Below are 15,869 nucleotides of genomic sequence, written 5' to 3'. Positions count from 1 at the left end.
TTCAGATATTTATCAAATACCGCCTATTATGGTTTGTTATCGAACCAAAGTGATACCCAGCGACCGAAAACCAGCTCTTCAAAATTCCAAAATCCAAAATGACGATTCCCAGTTTACAGAAAACAGCTTGAAATGACCGAATACCACCCAACATCGTTACTTTTGGAATCGAGATAATGCCCAGAGAGCTGGAATCAACTCTAGATACTATTTCGAAACCAAAGATGGTGACTTCCGGTTTCCGAAAATGACCAAATATCACCCAATATGGGCACTCCTGCAATCAAGATGATGAACATAGGCCAAAAATCGTCTCTAGACGCCATTTTGAAACTCGAAGTGGCAACTTCCGGTTGCTGGAAAACAGCCAAAAATAGTCATTGCTGAACCAAGATGAAATACAGGATGGCGACGTTCGGTTACCGAAAATGATCAAATACTACATTGAATCGACTTCACTGACCATTTTGAAAACCAACAGGATGGTTTCCGGTTTCTGGAAACCAACCTATAATGACCGAACACCAACGAAATGATGCCAAGAGACCTAAAATCAACTCAAGACGCCGTTTCGAAATCCAAGATGGTGGCTGCCGGTTTCCAGAAATCACCAAATACCACCCAAAATGGCTATATCCGCAATCGAGATAATGCTCATAGGCCAGAAATCGACCCTTGACGTCATATTTTAATTCGAAGTGGCAACTTCCGGTCCGGAAAACGGTCAGGAATTATCATTTAGGAATCGAGATGATGCCCGGATACCGGAGAACAAATCCACATGCCAGTTTGAAATCCAAGGTGGCAACTTCCGGCTGTCGCGAAAAAGCCACCAATGGCCAAACACCACCCAATATCGGTATTTCAAATGGTGCCCAGAGACCGTGAATCAAATCTAGACGCCGTTTAAAAATCCAATACGGCGATTTCCGGTGTCAGAAAATGACCAGAGATCACCCAACACAGACATCTTCCGGTTGCTGGGAAACAGCCAAAAAATCGACAGTCCAGAATCGTGATGATGCCCAGGGAGATCAGTCCAGACGCTATTCAAAAATGCAAGATGGCGACGTCAGGTTACCGAAAATGACCATATACAAATGATAACTAGCGGCCGAAAATCGACTTCACAGACTATTTTGAAATTCAATATGACGACTTCCGGTTTCAAGAAAACAATATGTAATGATCGAACACCAACCAATAAGGGTAATACTGGAATCAAAATGATGCCAAGAGACCTTCAATCATACAAGACGCCGTTTAGAAATCCAATATGGTGATTTCCGGTTTTCAGAATCTTCAAACATCACCCAAAATGGGTATTTCCGTTATTGAGATGATACATATACGTAGTTCAAAAATCGACCCGTGACAACATTTTTCAATCCGAAGTGGCAACTTTCGGTTGTGGGAAAAAAGCCAAAAATATTTATTTCGTAGTCAAGATGATGCCTGGTGACCGGAGAACAAATCCTGACACCTTTTTGCAAGTTAAGATTACGATATCCGGCTACTGGAAACTACCAAATACCACTCAATATTGGTATTGCACAGAAGCTAAAAATTGACTACAGATGCTAGTTTTAAATCTGAAATTGCATCGTTAGGATGCTGGGAAACAGCCAAAATTGATAATCCCGGAATCGATATGATATCCAGAGATTGGAAATCAAATCCAGATGCAATTTTAAAACCCAAGATGGTGAAATCCGGTTTCCGCAATTCCGCAATTCCGAATACCAGGCGCCAAGTCCAAGATGGTGATTTTCGGTTTCTGAAAAACACCCAAAATGATGGGTGATAGTTATAGACATAAACATGTTAATACAAGATAATCCATCATAATTATTGAACTCATCCTTTGGAATCGTTCTGGAATGCAATAATGCAAGCTATGTTACAAACAGCTTCATGTAGTTCTACGTCAAATTTGCGGTTGTGGCTTTGAACACAACATTACAAAATAAATATCTAGGTAATTAAAATTAAAATAAATTGGACTTTTACTGATACTACTGATTTAGCAGATTCTGAAATACAACCAAGTTTTTTAGAAGGTTATTTTCACGCTTTTTTACTACGATTCTCTACGCGGATTTTCGAATCAGCGGTTTTTTTTACAAGGTACGTATACCCCACATTAAAAACACTGACTGACTGGCACCGACTTTTTCATTACTAGATTTTCTTATAACGACGGAAATAATAAATTGTTTACTACCCAACTTTAACAATTGAGGTAGTTATCACAATGAATGGATACCCATTTATTTGTTAAACGAATATACTCTCCAAATTATTTTTGTCTTTAATCGAAATAACCGACTTCAACTCATTCAAGTTTGGTATGTGGGTCTTCTTGAATGTGTTGCTTGATTAGAGGATAATGCTTGAGCTATTCCTAGCCAAAATAACAAACTTAGTATCAGAATATTCCGTAAAGTTATTAAATTCTTTTCGAATTTATTTGTTAGAGTTATGATAGAAATCGGAAAATTGTAAAAACATGATTCAGAAAAATCAGTTTTTAGGCGATCCAAAATCCGGATCAATCGGATATCCGGATATTATCCGACAGGATATCCGGATTTTCGGATAGTCGGATATCCGGATAGCCGGATATTGTATCCGAACATAGTTTAATGAGAATTATGTAAATAAATACTTAAGAGGGGATGGGGGATTGTGGAGAAAGCAATTTTGCGCGTTACATTTCATTCGAACGGGCCTAAAAGCTAGAAAAAAAAATCCGGATATCCGGATAGTATATCCAGATATCTTACTTTTCGATTATCCGTATCCGGATATCCGGACATCCGAATAGTATTCGTTTACACATCCGTGATCCGAGCTTCGGATAACCGGATCACGAATATATCCGGTTAAAAGTCCCAGCACTATGTTAAAGTCCTTTGACAACCCAATGGCCATAGCCGGCTCTGTAAGCTTGCGGCTTCGAAGCTCCCTAAATCATCCTCTCACTATAGTGCGTGATCAGATAGACAATGAAGACTAAATTTCTGCATGCTAGTTTTTATACGTGACTACTGAGAGCTATACTTCCGATGAGCGTTTCGTCATTTACGTTAAAACGTTAAAAAGCTTGAATCTTTCTTTTTTCCTGCTTGAGCTCTAGGGCAAATTTTTGTTTGCTTTTATTGACCAGCTTTATAGTAAAAAACCTAAATTAATCCACCTAGCGGTCAGACTCAGCCTTTCTCATTCAAACTTATTATTTGTAAAAATAGATTTACAATGCTTAAATCCAATAATGGGGTATATTCACTCTTTGGGTTCTAAAATATTGATGTTGTAATTAAAGTATAAAATATGAAATTTGACGTAATGTTAGTGCTTAAGAAATAGCGAAATAAAAGAAATGACTCTTAACTTCGAACAATTCAATCACGAGCGATACCGGGAACGTTCAGATAGTACGATACCACATTTAAATCATGTTGAGGCCATTTATATTGATCAAAGCAGGTATAGTGTTGAATAGTCTTTGAATTTCTTTTCCTTCCGAAACGTTTGAACAGCATATCAAATTGTTATGAAGTTTGTTATTTGTAAGTTTGAGAGATGACTCGTTTGTAGGACACTAGTTATGTTCAAAAAAGTCGTGTAATACTTGAGATAATAGACTTTCGTTGTTTTACAAATAAAACTTTGAAACCACGTGTTCAATCATAATTCATCAGTTAACCCTTAACTAGCCCGTTCATCTGATATCAATATTGTTGAAATCGGTTGTGTAGTTTCCAAGATAATGAAGTTTCGTGATTTTCACATTTCGATACATTACAGACGAAGCTACAGTCCGATTACAGCAAAATTCAATAGGGTGTTATGAGGCAGCTAGACCTTTTATTTGATATTAATTATTGAACTCATCCTTTGGAATCGTTCTGGAATGCAATAATGCAAGCTATGTTACAAACAGCTTCATGTAGTTCTACGTCAAATTTGCGGTTGTGGCTTTGAACACAACATTACAAAATAAATATCTAGGTAATTAAAATTAAAATAAATTGGACTTTTACTGATACTACTGATTTAGCAGATTCTGAAATACAACCAAGTTTTTTAGAAGGTTATTTTCACGCTTTTTTACTACGATTCTCTACGCGGATTTTCGAATCAGCGGTTTTTTTTACAAGGTACGTATACCCCACATTAAAAACACTGACTGACTGGCACCGACTTTTTCATTACTAGATTTTCTTATAACGACGGAAATAATAAATTGTTTACTACCCAACTTTAACAATTGAGGTAGTTATCACAATGAATGGATACCCATTTATTTGTTAAACGAATATACTCTCCAAATTATTTTTGTCTTTAATCGAAATAACCGACTTCAACTCATTCAAGTTTGGTATGTGGGTCTTCTTGAATGTGTTGCTTGATTAGAGGATAATGCTTGAGCTATTCCTAGCCAAAATAACAAACTTAGTATCAGAATATTCCGTAAAGTTATTAAATTCTTTTCGAATTTATTTGTTAGAGTTATGATAGAAATCGGAAAATTGTAAAAACATGATTCAGAAAAATCAGTTTTTAGGCGATCCAAAATCCGGATCAATCGGATATCCGGATATTATCCGACAGGATATCCGGATTTTCGGATAGTCGGATATCCGGATAGCCGGATATTGTATCCGAACATAGTTTAATGAGAATTATGTAAATAAATACTTAAGAGGGGATGGGGGATTGTGGAGAAAGCAATTTTGCGCGTTACATTTCATTCGAACGGGCCTAAAAGCTAGAAAAAAAATCCGGATATCCGGATAGTATATCCGGATATCTTACTTTTCGATTATCCGTATCCGGATATCCGGACATCCGAATAGTATTCGTTTACACATCCGTGATCCGAGCTTCGGATAACCGGATCACGAATATATCCGGTTAAAAGTCCCAGCACTATGTTAAAGTCCTTTGACAACCCAATGGCCATAGCCGGCTCTGTAAGCTTGCGGCTTCGAAGCTCCCTAAATCATCCTCTCACTATAGTGCGTGATCAGATAGACAATGAAGACTAAATTTCTGCATGCTAGTTTTTATACGTGACTACTGAGAGCTATACTTCCGATGAGCGTTTCGTCATTTACGTTAAAACGTTAAAAAGCTTGAATCTTTCTTTTTTCCTGCTTGAGCTCTAGGGCAAATTTTTGTTTGCTTTTATTGACCAGCTTTATAGTAAAAAACCTAAATTAATCCACCTAGCGGTCAGACTCAGCCTTTCTCATTCAAACTTATTATTTGTAAAAATAGATTTACAATGCTTAAATCCAATAATGGGGTATATTCACTCTTTGGGTTCTAAAATATTGATGTTGTAATTAAAGTATAAAATATGAAATTTGACGTAATGTTAGTGCTTAAGAAATAGCGAAATAAAAGAAATGACTCTTAACTTCGAACAATTCAATCACGAGCGATACCGGGAACGTTCAGATAGTACGATACCACATTTAAATCATGTTGAGGCCATTTATATTGATCAAAGCAGGTATAGTGTTGAATAGTCTTTGAATTTCTTTTCCTTCCGAAACGTTTGAACAGCATATCAAATTGTTATGAAGTTTGTTATTTGTAAGTTTGAGAGATGACTCGTTTGTAGGACACTAGTTATGTTCAAAAAAGTCGTGTAATACTTGAGATAATAGACTTTCGTTGTTTTACAAATAAAACTTTGAAACCACGTGTTCAATCATAATTCATCAGTTAACCCTTAACTAGCCCGTTCATCTGATATCAATATTGTTGAAATCGGTTGTGTAGTTTCCAAGATAATGAAGTTTCGTGATTTTCACATTTCGATACATTACAGACGAAGCTACAGTCCGATTACAGCAAAATTCAATAGGGTGTTATGAGGCAGCTAGACCTTTTATTTGATATTAACTCTATGGAGATCGGGTCAACCATTTCTGAGAAAAGTGAGTGAGTCCAAGTAGTCTTCGGAATATGTTTCTTTTCATAGCTGGATTTCACATTTTTAAACACAACAGGCAAAGTAATAATCCATTTGCAAAAAAAAATCATTAGGGTCTTATGGGGCAACAAGACCTTCCATATGACACTGATTTTATGAAAATCAGTCCAGCCATCTCTGAGAAACATGAGTGAGATTAAATAGTCTCCAGAGCACTTTTCTTTCCATAACTTCTGAACCACATGTTCAAACTTCATAAAATTCAAAAGTTACGGGTTTTTTAGGTAGCCCGTTCATTTGAAACTAATTTTGTTCAAATCGGTTGTGTAGTTTCTGAGATATTGATGTTTCGTAATTTTTACGTAACCTTTAAACATAACCTTTAAACTAGAAATCAGATTATATGCAATAAAATTCAATAGAGTCTTATAGGGCAACTAGACCTTTCATTTGCAATTAATTTCATTGAAATCTGTCCAGCCATCTCTGAGAAAATCGAGTGAGATTGGGAGAGCGTTACACACACACACATGCAGAAAATTCTCAGCTCGTCGAACTGAGTCGAGTGATATACGACATTCGGCCCTTTTGAGCACTTTTATACCTTTATTTCTTGCCGTGATTGCTATACCTTTCTAGGAGAAAGGCAAAAATAATGCCTACTTACTGCAATTATTGTATCCTTTCAATAAAACCCAATTATTTTAATTTTGATCATATTAGACCACGTGGCTTGCTTCTCTAACCTATTTGTTCTTGCTTGGTCTTTTGACGAATTCTTCCGTTCCCTCCTATTGTTCACGTGGTTTAAAACCGACACCAATATGATTCGTTTTCTCTTTGTAGGCTATTAGTTATTCGCATTTAAAATAAAAACAGAATATTTCCCGCGATTGTGAGTTGTTTTGAATTTTGGCAATCTTCTCTTGCTATTTCAGGGACTGAGTCGAACTGATTTAAGTAACCATTCTAGGTTTTTACGTTACGAGTTCAACTCAGGGCATTTTTCGTACATTTCCAGCTGTTACGAAGCATTTCTAGCTATACTAAGCGAGTTTAGAAGGAGGCTTTCGGCAATTGGAGGTCTCTTTTTCGCGTTTTCCAAGCCTATTTCATCTATACTCATCGTAGAACCGATAAAATCAAAAGGATAAAAATGCTATTGTAAGTAAGAATTCACACTTTGCAAGCATAGTTATTCAGCACTGAAAATATAGCAGCAAAATTTGTTGCATTCTGCGGGCGCGGTTCGGAGAAAACTCAATTTGATTTCGTGTTGACAACAATGACAGGCATACAGCGAGAACGAAGTCTGGTGGCAATACAATTTGTTTGTCCGTTTGTTCATCTTGCCGTTTGGGGGAAAGCTAGATCAAATATTTAAGTTAACCTCACTTGAAGGCATTCAATATTAGATTGTGCAAAAAATCCAACATCAATACTCTGAATACAGATTCTTTGCTAAAAATCAGTAATTTTGTATACACAGATTTCCCATGGTTATTTTGGACAAACAAACTGTAAAATACAGATAAATCTTTACATTTAAAATCTCAAGATAAACCATACTTCTCATAAACAGAACTTGGGAAACAATATGGTCGCATTTTATGATGACATTTCTGTTGTCGATCGGGCATCTGTTGCAGTGACAGTCTCGCTATCATGGAGGGACCCAACGAACAAACAGGGAACGGTTAGCTGAGATCGTATTCCCAGTTCTGCTCCAGTTGCTTCCAACAGTTTGCAAATTTTAGTTTCCAACTATGTCGAGCCAAAATTGGGTTGAAAGAGCTGCATTTTTTAAGCAAAACGTGATTTTCAAAAATTTTCTATCGTTGTTCTTCGATTTTTAAATCACGAAACTGCTCGAAATTGCTACAATGACAGCTAGCCCATATACCAACTGTCATTGTAGCGATTTAAAGCGATTTTTCATTCTTCATTTAAGAATCGAAGGAAAGTAATAAAAATTTAAAAAATCACGTTTTGCTCAGAAAATTACACTCTTTTAGCTGATATAAAAACTAAAAATCCATGAATAAACAACCCAATTGCGTTTCAAGCGAAAGTTTTAAGCATTCTTTTATTTGGTGGTATTATTATCAGGGTTGAGATTTGCACTTGAAAGGCATATTAAAGTATTACATTGGTGCCATCAACTTGCGATTGGTAAGCGCTGTTCCAAGTGGAAGAGAGCAAACTAGTCATCAAGTGATATCTGGTTTAATATCGATTTGAAAATTTTGTTATCTTCTAAATACGGCTTTTCAGTTTATCTATCAATCCGTACATTATTAACATCACGCAAAATACATATCTAAGTTTGTTGAATCTTCCGATAAGGTGTGTACCCTTCTATCAAAACAGAATAAAAATATAAATTATATGTACCACCATACGAAGATTTATGTCCACTTCAAATGCAGTCAGGTGTACGTAAGAAATCGCCTAAGCTACAGAATGCGTAAACATTTGCCTCACTTAGGTATCGAATAATTTACAAGTAAGAAACATTTCCAGTATTGTATAATACTGAGTGCAACTTCTAAAGGTAATTCGATTTTCTAATCTATACCTCGATATATGGAAGGCAAAACTAACATCGATGCGCCCGATATTTTCGCGCAAAGTGCACTGATAAGATCGCTGCTTACTAGAACTGATCCTCTCCCGGTATGTTTCGCAGGGATGTACTTAGTTTAATTGATTTGTGACACCATCGATGAGTCAACTTTTACGATTTGACTTCGTTCCATGTATCGTCGCCATCCCTGTATTGAGGGGCTATAAAGCTGGGATTACATTGGATGGTATAAAATCGGTTCCAGAACAATTATTTCACTCACTTTAGAGTTGGAACTTGTGAACGTACAAAACCGTGTAGTTATAGTTAGCAGAGCTTTAGTTAAAATGGGTTTTACAGGTAATGCGAATATGACCAAGTGTGAATCTGTTGATGATATAATTTGGCACCAGAAATATAGTTTTATTTTGATATCGAAAAATTGTTAGTAACTATTGATAATTTGCTCCAGATACCATCATAAAGAACAAACTAAGCATATGTCTGGGAGTAGGAATGGTTACATTCATGGTTGCTACCATAGTGGTTGCAGTAGAGAAAAGTAGCGTTGAGGATTCACTTGCCGATTGTGAAGCTAAATTAGCGACAACACTAACACCGCCAGTAACTACAACTCCGCAAACAGGCAGCACCACTACCGGCAGACCAGCTTCCACAACAACTGTAGTAACTACGTCAACGGCACCCAGTGCGTCAACAACGCCTAGCTCAACGACAACTAGTTCCAGTTCAGTTACACCGCCGTCATCTTCAACGTCAACGACCGTTGCGTCGACGACCACAGTTGCAACAACTTCCACGACACCGGCGATAACTTCATCATCTCCCGATACGTCAACTGCAACCACAAGTTCGACAGATACCACTACAACTACTGTGACAACGGCTACAGCACCTTTAACAAATTCGGAACCATCCACATCCACTTCTGCGGAAACAACAACCTCCACGGTGACAGAATCTACGACAGATTCTACGACAGAATCTACGACAGTCGCTCCTGCACTCCGAAAATAACGCCGGAATCCAGAATTCAGACTGAAAGGCATGAGAAACTACTGTAAATAACTCAAAATGATAAACATGCATCAAGAATAAAAAAATATCATTTGTTACAACTACGCAAACTCCTGTTCAGCTGAATGATAGAACTGTTAGTTGAACGTTGCTTAATTTATTTTGTTTTGTAAGCTGGAGGTTGCACTTCGTCCTCCGTTTAAGCTCTAGTGTTTGAAATATATTAAAAACTCACCAGTATTTACCCTCTATGATTCTATATTACCGGTTATTCTAACGAGAATTCTCAATTCGCCAAGGTGCAATATGCAAGCACTCATAATTCACCACAGATTCCTTCACTTTGCACAGGGAGACTGTAAATAAATAAAATGATTTTTTACTTATCGTAAATATAAAGGTGCTTTAATATCATAGCCCGAAAACATAGATGAAATATAAATAAAAAGAATCGACCGCAGCTGCCCTCTCAAATTAACGATTTAAAACAAACTAACGAGACAGTTAATTGTTTCAAATGTTCTCATTAATTTTCTAGGTTGACTCGGAAATGCACGATCAAATTAATAAGATTTACGGTAATAGCATTCCTCGCAATTCATGGTGTAACGATAAATTTACTACCTTTTTTTTCTTTCTTTCTTTCTCTCTCTCTCTCTCTCTATTTTTCTCTCTCTCTTCATAGAACAATTTTTAAGTGAACTCGCGGACGCCAACTCGAGTTTCGCAGACCGAACGTAACGATAGCCATGCAAGGCGGCAAAGTAACGTATCGTTCACTGGATAGGCTGAATGATTGACACAAATACAGGTTCAATTAAAACAGGACTAACGTCCATTTATCGGTGCCATTACCATTGATTGATTAATCGATAAGTTTCAATTTTGCCACTTCTTGCAAACTGAACCGCCGAATGTGTCCATTATCATCGAAATTAATTGAAAGATAAATAGCACAATCACAGTCGGCTGTGCAAACTTTATTACTGTGAAAAGCCAATAATTGCGTCATTATGCCTGCATAGTATACTCATCATTTCGAAACCACTAAGCTAACTCTATTGAACAGCGTGCCATTTTCCATTTTCATCGGACTGCACTTAATTGCATGTGAATGTGCGGCTAAGAATCGTATTATTACCATAGGCTTGTGCAAATCATGGCCTGATTCGAAAATTGGTTGGTTTGATAAATCACGTTCGTGCAGTCAGACAGAGCCATTTTTCAGTATTACATCAAGTGTCCACTTTACGCTATTTAGTTCTGGTGTTACATAAGGCGATTCTTTGTTTCGACTTGGAGGAAAAATGAAGAAATAAACAGGCGAAGAAATGATAACGTTTAAAATGTTCCTAGCTTGCAATTTATGAGAAACACGAGGAGTACATGCTAAAGTTCAAACCATAAACCGTTATTGTGCTCTTCTAACGAGCGAACCATATGTTCTCCTGGTAGAAACGTAGAATTGGACACGACTTTGATGCAGCTTGAATTCTTTCCATTTCTATTTGTGTAATCTGCGCGCAAAATGATGTGTGTGGTGATTCTGCAGTTGTTATTATAAGTTAAGTTTTCAACTGAAATTAATGTATTAATTCAAAGGATTGATATATCGACTTGCAGTCTAATGAATTGCGTTGATTTCTATTTGCTCATCATCAACGTTTCGGTGCTTCTATGGAATCTTTATCAGGGCCTACTACGTCTTTAACATTTAGGGAGCTTGCATAGCTGACGTAGCTTTTTTGGGGTTTTTTGACTCCCCCCTCCCCCATCGTAGCATTTCGTCACAAAGTTGCAGACCCCCTCTAGATAATGACGTAGCTGTATAACAACTCCCCCTCCCACGAAAAAAAAAATTTTTTGCGAATTTAATTATCAAGAACTTTTATTGCATCAATAATGATCAAGAAAAGGCAATAAAGTATTGAAAATGACTCTCAACAGACAAAACGGTAATAAAAAAGAACAAATAGAACTTGACTTGACCCCCTACCCACCCCATCGTCACATTTCGTCACAAAACTGCAAATCCCCCCTCCCCCCTCGAATGCTACGTCATATATGATCCCTAACGAAACACTTAGACTTATCTACACAGAATGTTCCTTCCTTTCTGTACTGGTTCCTGGTTAAAGTCCGACAGTTTGAGTGGGAAAATTTTGTGTGATGAAGGCGAAGTGTATCGCTTGATAGGTTTTCCACCGAAATACAGGCAGCGCAAAACCCAAGAATGAACTAATTTTACATCTGGCTTCGGATGTACGGAATTAAACCATTTACGACCCAACCTTTTTGACGATTTCATGTAGTATAATTTTGTCCTAATGTAAGTCAATTTGTACATAAGGGAACATACTCAAAATCGTTTTGTGACAAACTGTCACAAGGAGAAGGGGAGGGTTGGATTAAATACGACGTAGCATTTATTTAAAAAGACCGATTTCTACAGGAAAAATGTATACTAAAAATACACTAGAACATTGCGCAAAGTTTTGCAGCGAGAGCTGTCATTTCCAAACACACAATCTGTTTTGGAAAGAAAAATCGTTGTTTCTTTGTGCCTAAATTAATCCACCTAGCGGTTAGACCCAGCCTTTCTCATTCACTCTTTTATTTGTAAAAATAGATTTACATAATGCTTCAATCCAATAAATGTATATTCACTCTTTAGGTTCTAAAACATTGATGTTGTAATCTATACATATAAAAATGCAGTCCGGTCTGTCTGTCTGTCTGTCTGATCCATATAGGCTCGAAAACTACCGAACCGATCGACGTGAAAATTTGTATGTAGGGGTTTTTGGTGTCGATAAAGGTTCGTATGATAGTTTGAGACCCATCCCTCTTTTGGAAGGGAGGGGTCCCATACAAATGAAACATAAATTTTTGCACAACTCAAGAACAAGCCAAGCAAATGAAACCGAATTTGGCAGGTGGATGTTCTAAGGGGTAACTAATATGTCCCTAATAGTTGGACGCCCCTCCCTTTTCTGTAAGGGAGGGGTTCCATACAAATGGAACCAAATTTGGCAGGGGAATGTTGTTAGTTGTAAAAAATATGTCCATAATGTTTTAACACCCCTCTCTCTTTTGAAAGGGAGGGGTCCCATACAAATGAAACACAAATTTTGCACAGCTCATGAACCAATCAAGAAAATACAACCAAATTTGGTATGTGAATGTTTTTAGAGGTAACAAAAATGTCCATAATGGTTCGACGCCCCTCCCTCTTCTGAAAGCCCTGTTTCTCCACGAATTTCTGCACATCTTGCGAACTAATCAACTAAATGGAACCATATTTGGCAGGTGATTGTTTTTAGTGGTAACAAATATGTTCCATAATCGACTTCAGGCAACATTTTGGATTGTAAGATTTCCACCCAATATAATATTATCCGGATCTAGAATGATACACAGGAGCTAAACTCGACCACAGATAGCATTTTGAATTCTAAGATGGCGACTTCCGGTTTCTGAAAACAGCTGAAAATGACCAAATACCACCCAATATGAGTTTTTCTTTAACCAGTATGACGTTCAAAATCCAGAAATTGTCTCCAAATGCCATTATGAAATCCAAAATGGCGACTTCCGGTTTCTAAAAAACAGCCAAAAATTGCCGATTTCCGTCTAACATGAGTATCTCCGGATCTAGAATAATACACAGCAGCTGTAATCGACCACAGACCCAATTTTGGAATTTGATTTGGCGACTTTCGGTTCTTGGGAAACAGCCGAAAATGATCGAATAACATCCAATATGGGTATTTCTTCAACCAGAATGACGCTCAGAGGCTAGAAATTATCTTACATACCATTTTGAAATCCAAGATGGGTTCCGGTTTGTGAAAAACAGCCAAAAATTGCCAAATACCATACAATCTGTGTATCGCTGGAACCAGAATGATGCAATGAGCTAACAATTTACCTCAGGCACCATTTTGAATTGCTAAATGGCAACTTCTAGGAAACAGTCGAAAATGACCGAATAATACTCAATATGGATATCTCCGTAATCGAGATGATGCATAGAAACCAAACATTGACCCTGGACACCATTTTGAATTTAAAAACGACCACTTTTAGTTTCTGGAAAACAACCAAAATAACTAAATAACTCCCAACATGGGTATTTCCGAGATTGATGCCAGAAAATCTGCTGAAAATGGCCGAATACCACCCAATATAAATATATTCAGAATTAAGGCGATGTACAGAAGCCAAAAGTCGAGGATGTAGTGATTTCGATAAAACCAATCATTTTAAACGATTTGTTATTTGACTTTGATCATATCCTATGGTCGATTCGTCGTGCATTTGCAGACTTTAAACACATCGCAAGGAATCAATGAATTGGGAACGTTTAAATAGTACGATACCACATTTAAATTATGTTAAGGTCACATATATCGATCAAATAGTTTTGAATAGTCTTTGAATTTCTCTTCTTTCCATAACTTTTGAGCCACATATCAAATTGTTATGAAGTTTGTTATTTGTAAGTTTGAGAGATGACTCGTTCGTATGACACTAGTTATGTTCAAATAAGTCATGTTATCTTTGAGATAATAGACTTTCGTTGTTTTATTAACAATTTAATACGTAACGGTTGCTTAAGTTCGATTATAATCAAATGAAATGGGAACGTATAGGGCAGGCGAACTTTGAAACCACGTGTTTAATCATAATTCATCAGTTAACCCTTAACTAGTCCGCTCATCTGATAATAATATTGAACAAATTGGTTGTGTAGTTTTCGAGATAATGATGTTTCATGATTTTTACATTTTGATACATAACCTCTAAACTAAAAATCCGATTACAATAAAATTCAATAAGGTCTTATGGGACAACAAGACCTTTCATTTGCAATTAATTTCATGAAAATCGGACCAGCCATCTCTGAGAAAAGTGAGTGAGAATAAAAATCTGCACATACACACACACATACACACACACATACACACACACATACACACACACATACATACAGAAAATGCTCAGCTCGTCGATATGCCATTCGGCCCTTTGGAGCACTTTTATACTTTCGGTTTTGCAAGTGATTGCTATACCTTTCTAGGAGAAAGGTTGCCTCATTTTATTTCCTACTTGCAGTAGACATGTTGTCGATTGGAAATCATGGTAATATATTTCGTAAAATAATTTTGAAAATGTGCTATAATATTGTAAAAGTGAGGATTTTACAAGGGTTGTACAATGGAAGAAGAAATTTTCACAGATATTTCCCAGTAGGGCATGCAAATACTTAGGATTCAATTAGCTAACTCATTTGATCCTCATAAAATAGAGTATTAACTGAGAGGTAATATGATATTAAGTTTTGTTAAAAATGGGTTCGTAGGAGGCAAAGTATGTAAAACAAGTTTTTCTGTATTTTTTCTTCATTCTCGGCAATATGAAATACAATGAGTTCTACGTCGTTCTGCTATGACACTACTATTAGTACTAAACCAAAAATCAGCTGCCACTAGTTGCGAATTACGATGATTTCGAATTTTCGCAACGACGTCCAGTAGTATGAAGACTCCTCGGAGATAATTATAAGTACTAGGAAACAGTTTGTTACTGGGTGAACAGTGTTTTAAACAAAAGTAAGCGTTCAGTATCCATGTAAAATGGAATAAAATTAAACAAAAGGTTAGATTTTGTTTCAGGTTAGCAGTCTCAATAGAAACAGTGCTGATCTCTATGGGGTCATCGCCAACGTTTCGTTCCGGTTGGTTGGGACCTTAATCAGGGCCTATTTTAAAACTTAATTCATTACATAAAAACATAAAAAATCGGACATAAATTACATCTAGCTAACAACAAAACAGAAAAAATACCTCACTCGACACTAATCAGCTTGTACAGTTACAGAAAATATCCTACGTGTGGGAGTCAGGTTCTGAAGGGGGGAACTGCACTGCGTCTAAAACATCTATTTTAGCTCTATTCTCACTTTTGTTTATATCTACTGTAGCACTTCATTTAATTGTTTTATTTTGCTAATTATTGGAGAAGCTCTTAGAAAGGGAACATGACCAACGATTCAATTGAACAATGTCACAAACAAAAACATTGATATTATGTTTTATATTCTTTCTCAAATTTGATGACCTATCATGGGTTGACAAAAAACTATATACTATAATTTATTTCACGATGACTCGAAAGTTCGAATATATCTGAAATTGAAACATGTGTACTTAGATCCCAGTTATAAATAATTACTGAAGTTTTGGGTTTATGAGTAATGAAAATAATTTTATCTCGTTAACGGTCAGTCCTACAGTTGAAATATGTTCGACA

The 15,869-nt window shown here is 36.6% G+C and overlaps 1 protein-coding gene across 1 annotated transcript; it reads left to right on the top strand.

Moving 5' to 3' along the window:
• The first annotated feature begins 8,789 nt into the window (after positions 1–8,789).
• On the top strand, positions 8,790–9,839 carry LOC129718127 (uncharacterized). The gene is made up of 2 exons (XM_055668558.1): positions 8,790–8,876; positions 8,989–9,839. Exons 1-2 carry the CDS (start codon positions 8,864–8,866, stop codon positions 9,552–9,554), a joined length of 579 nt encoding a protein of 192 aa, XP_055524533.1. The 5' UTR covers positions 8,790–8,863; the 3' UTR covers positions 9,555–9,839.
• The last annotated feature ends 6,030 nt before the right edge of the window (positions 9,840–15,869 follow it).

Source organism: Wyeomyia smithii, chromosome 1 (assembly GCF_029784165.1).
Source record: "Wyeomyia smithii strain HCP4-BCI-WySm-NY-G18 chromosome 1, ASM2978416v1, whole genome shotgun sequence".
Taxonomy (NCBI): Eukaryota; Metazoa; Arthropoda; class Insecta; order Diptera; family Culicidae; genus Wyeomyia; species Wyeomyia smithii.
This window is presented reverse-complemented; position numbering and strand designations above follow the sequence as displayed.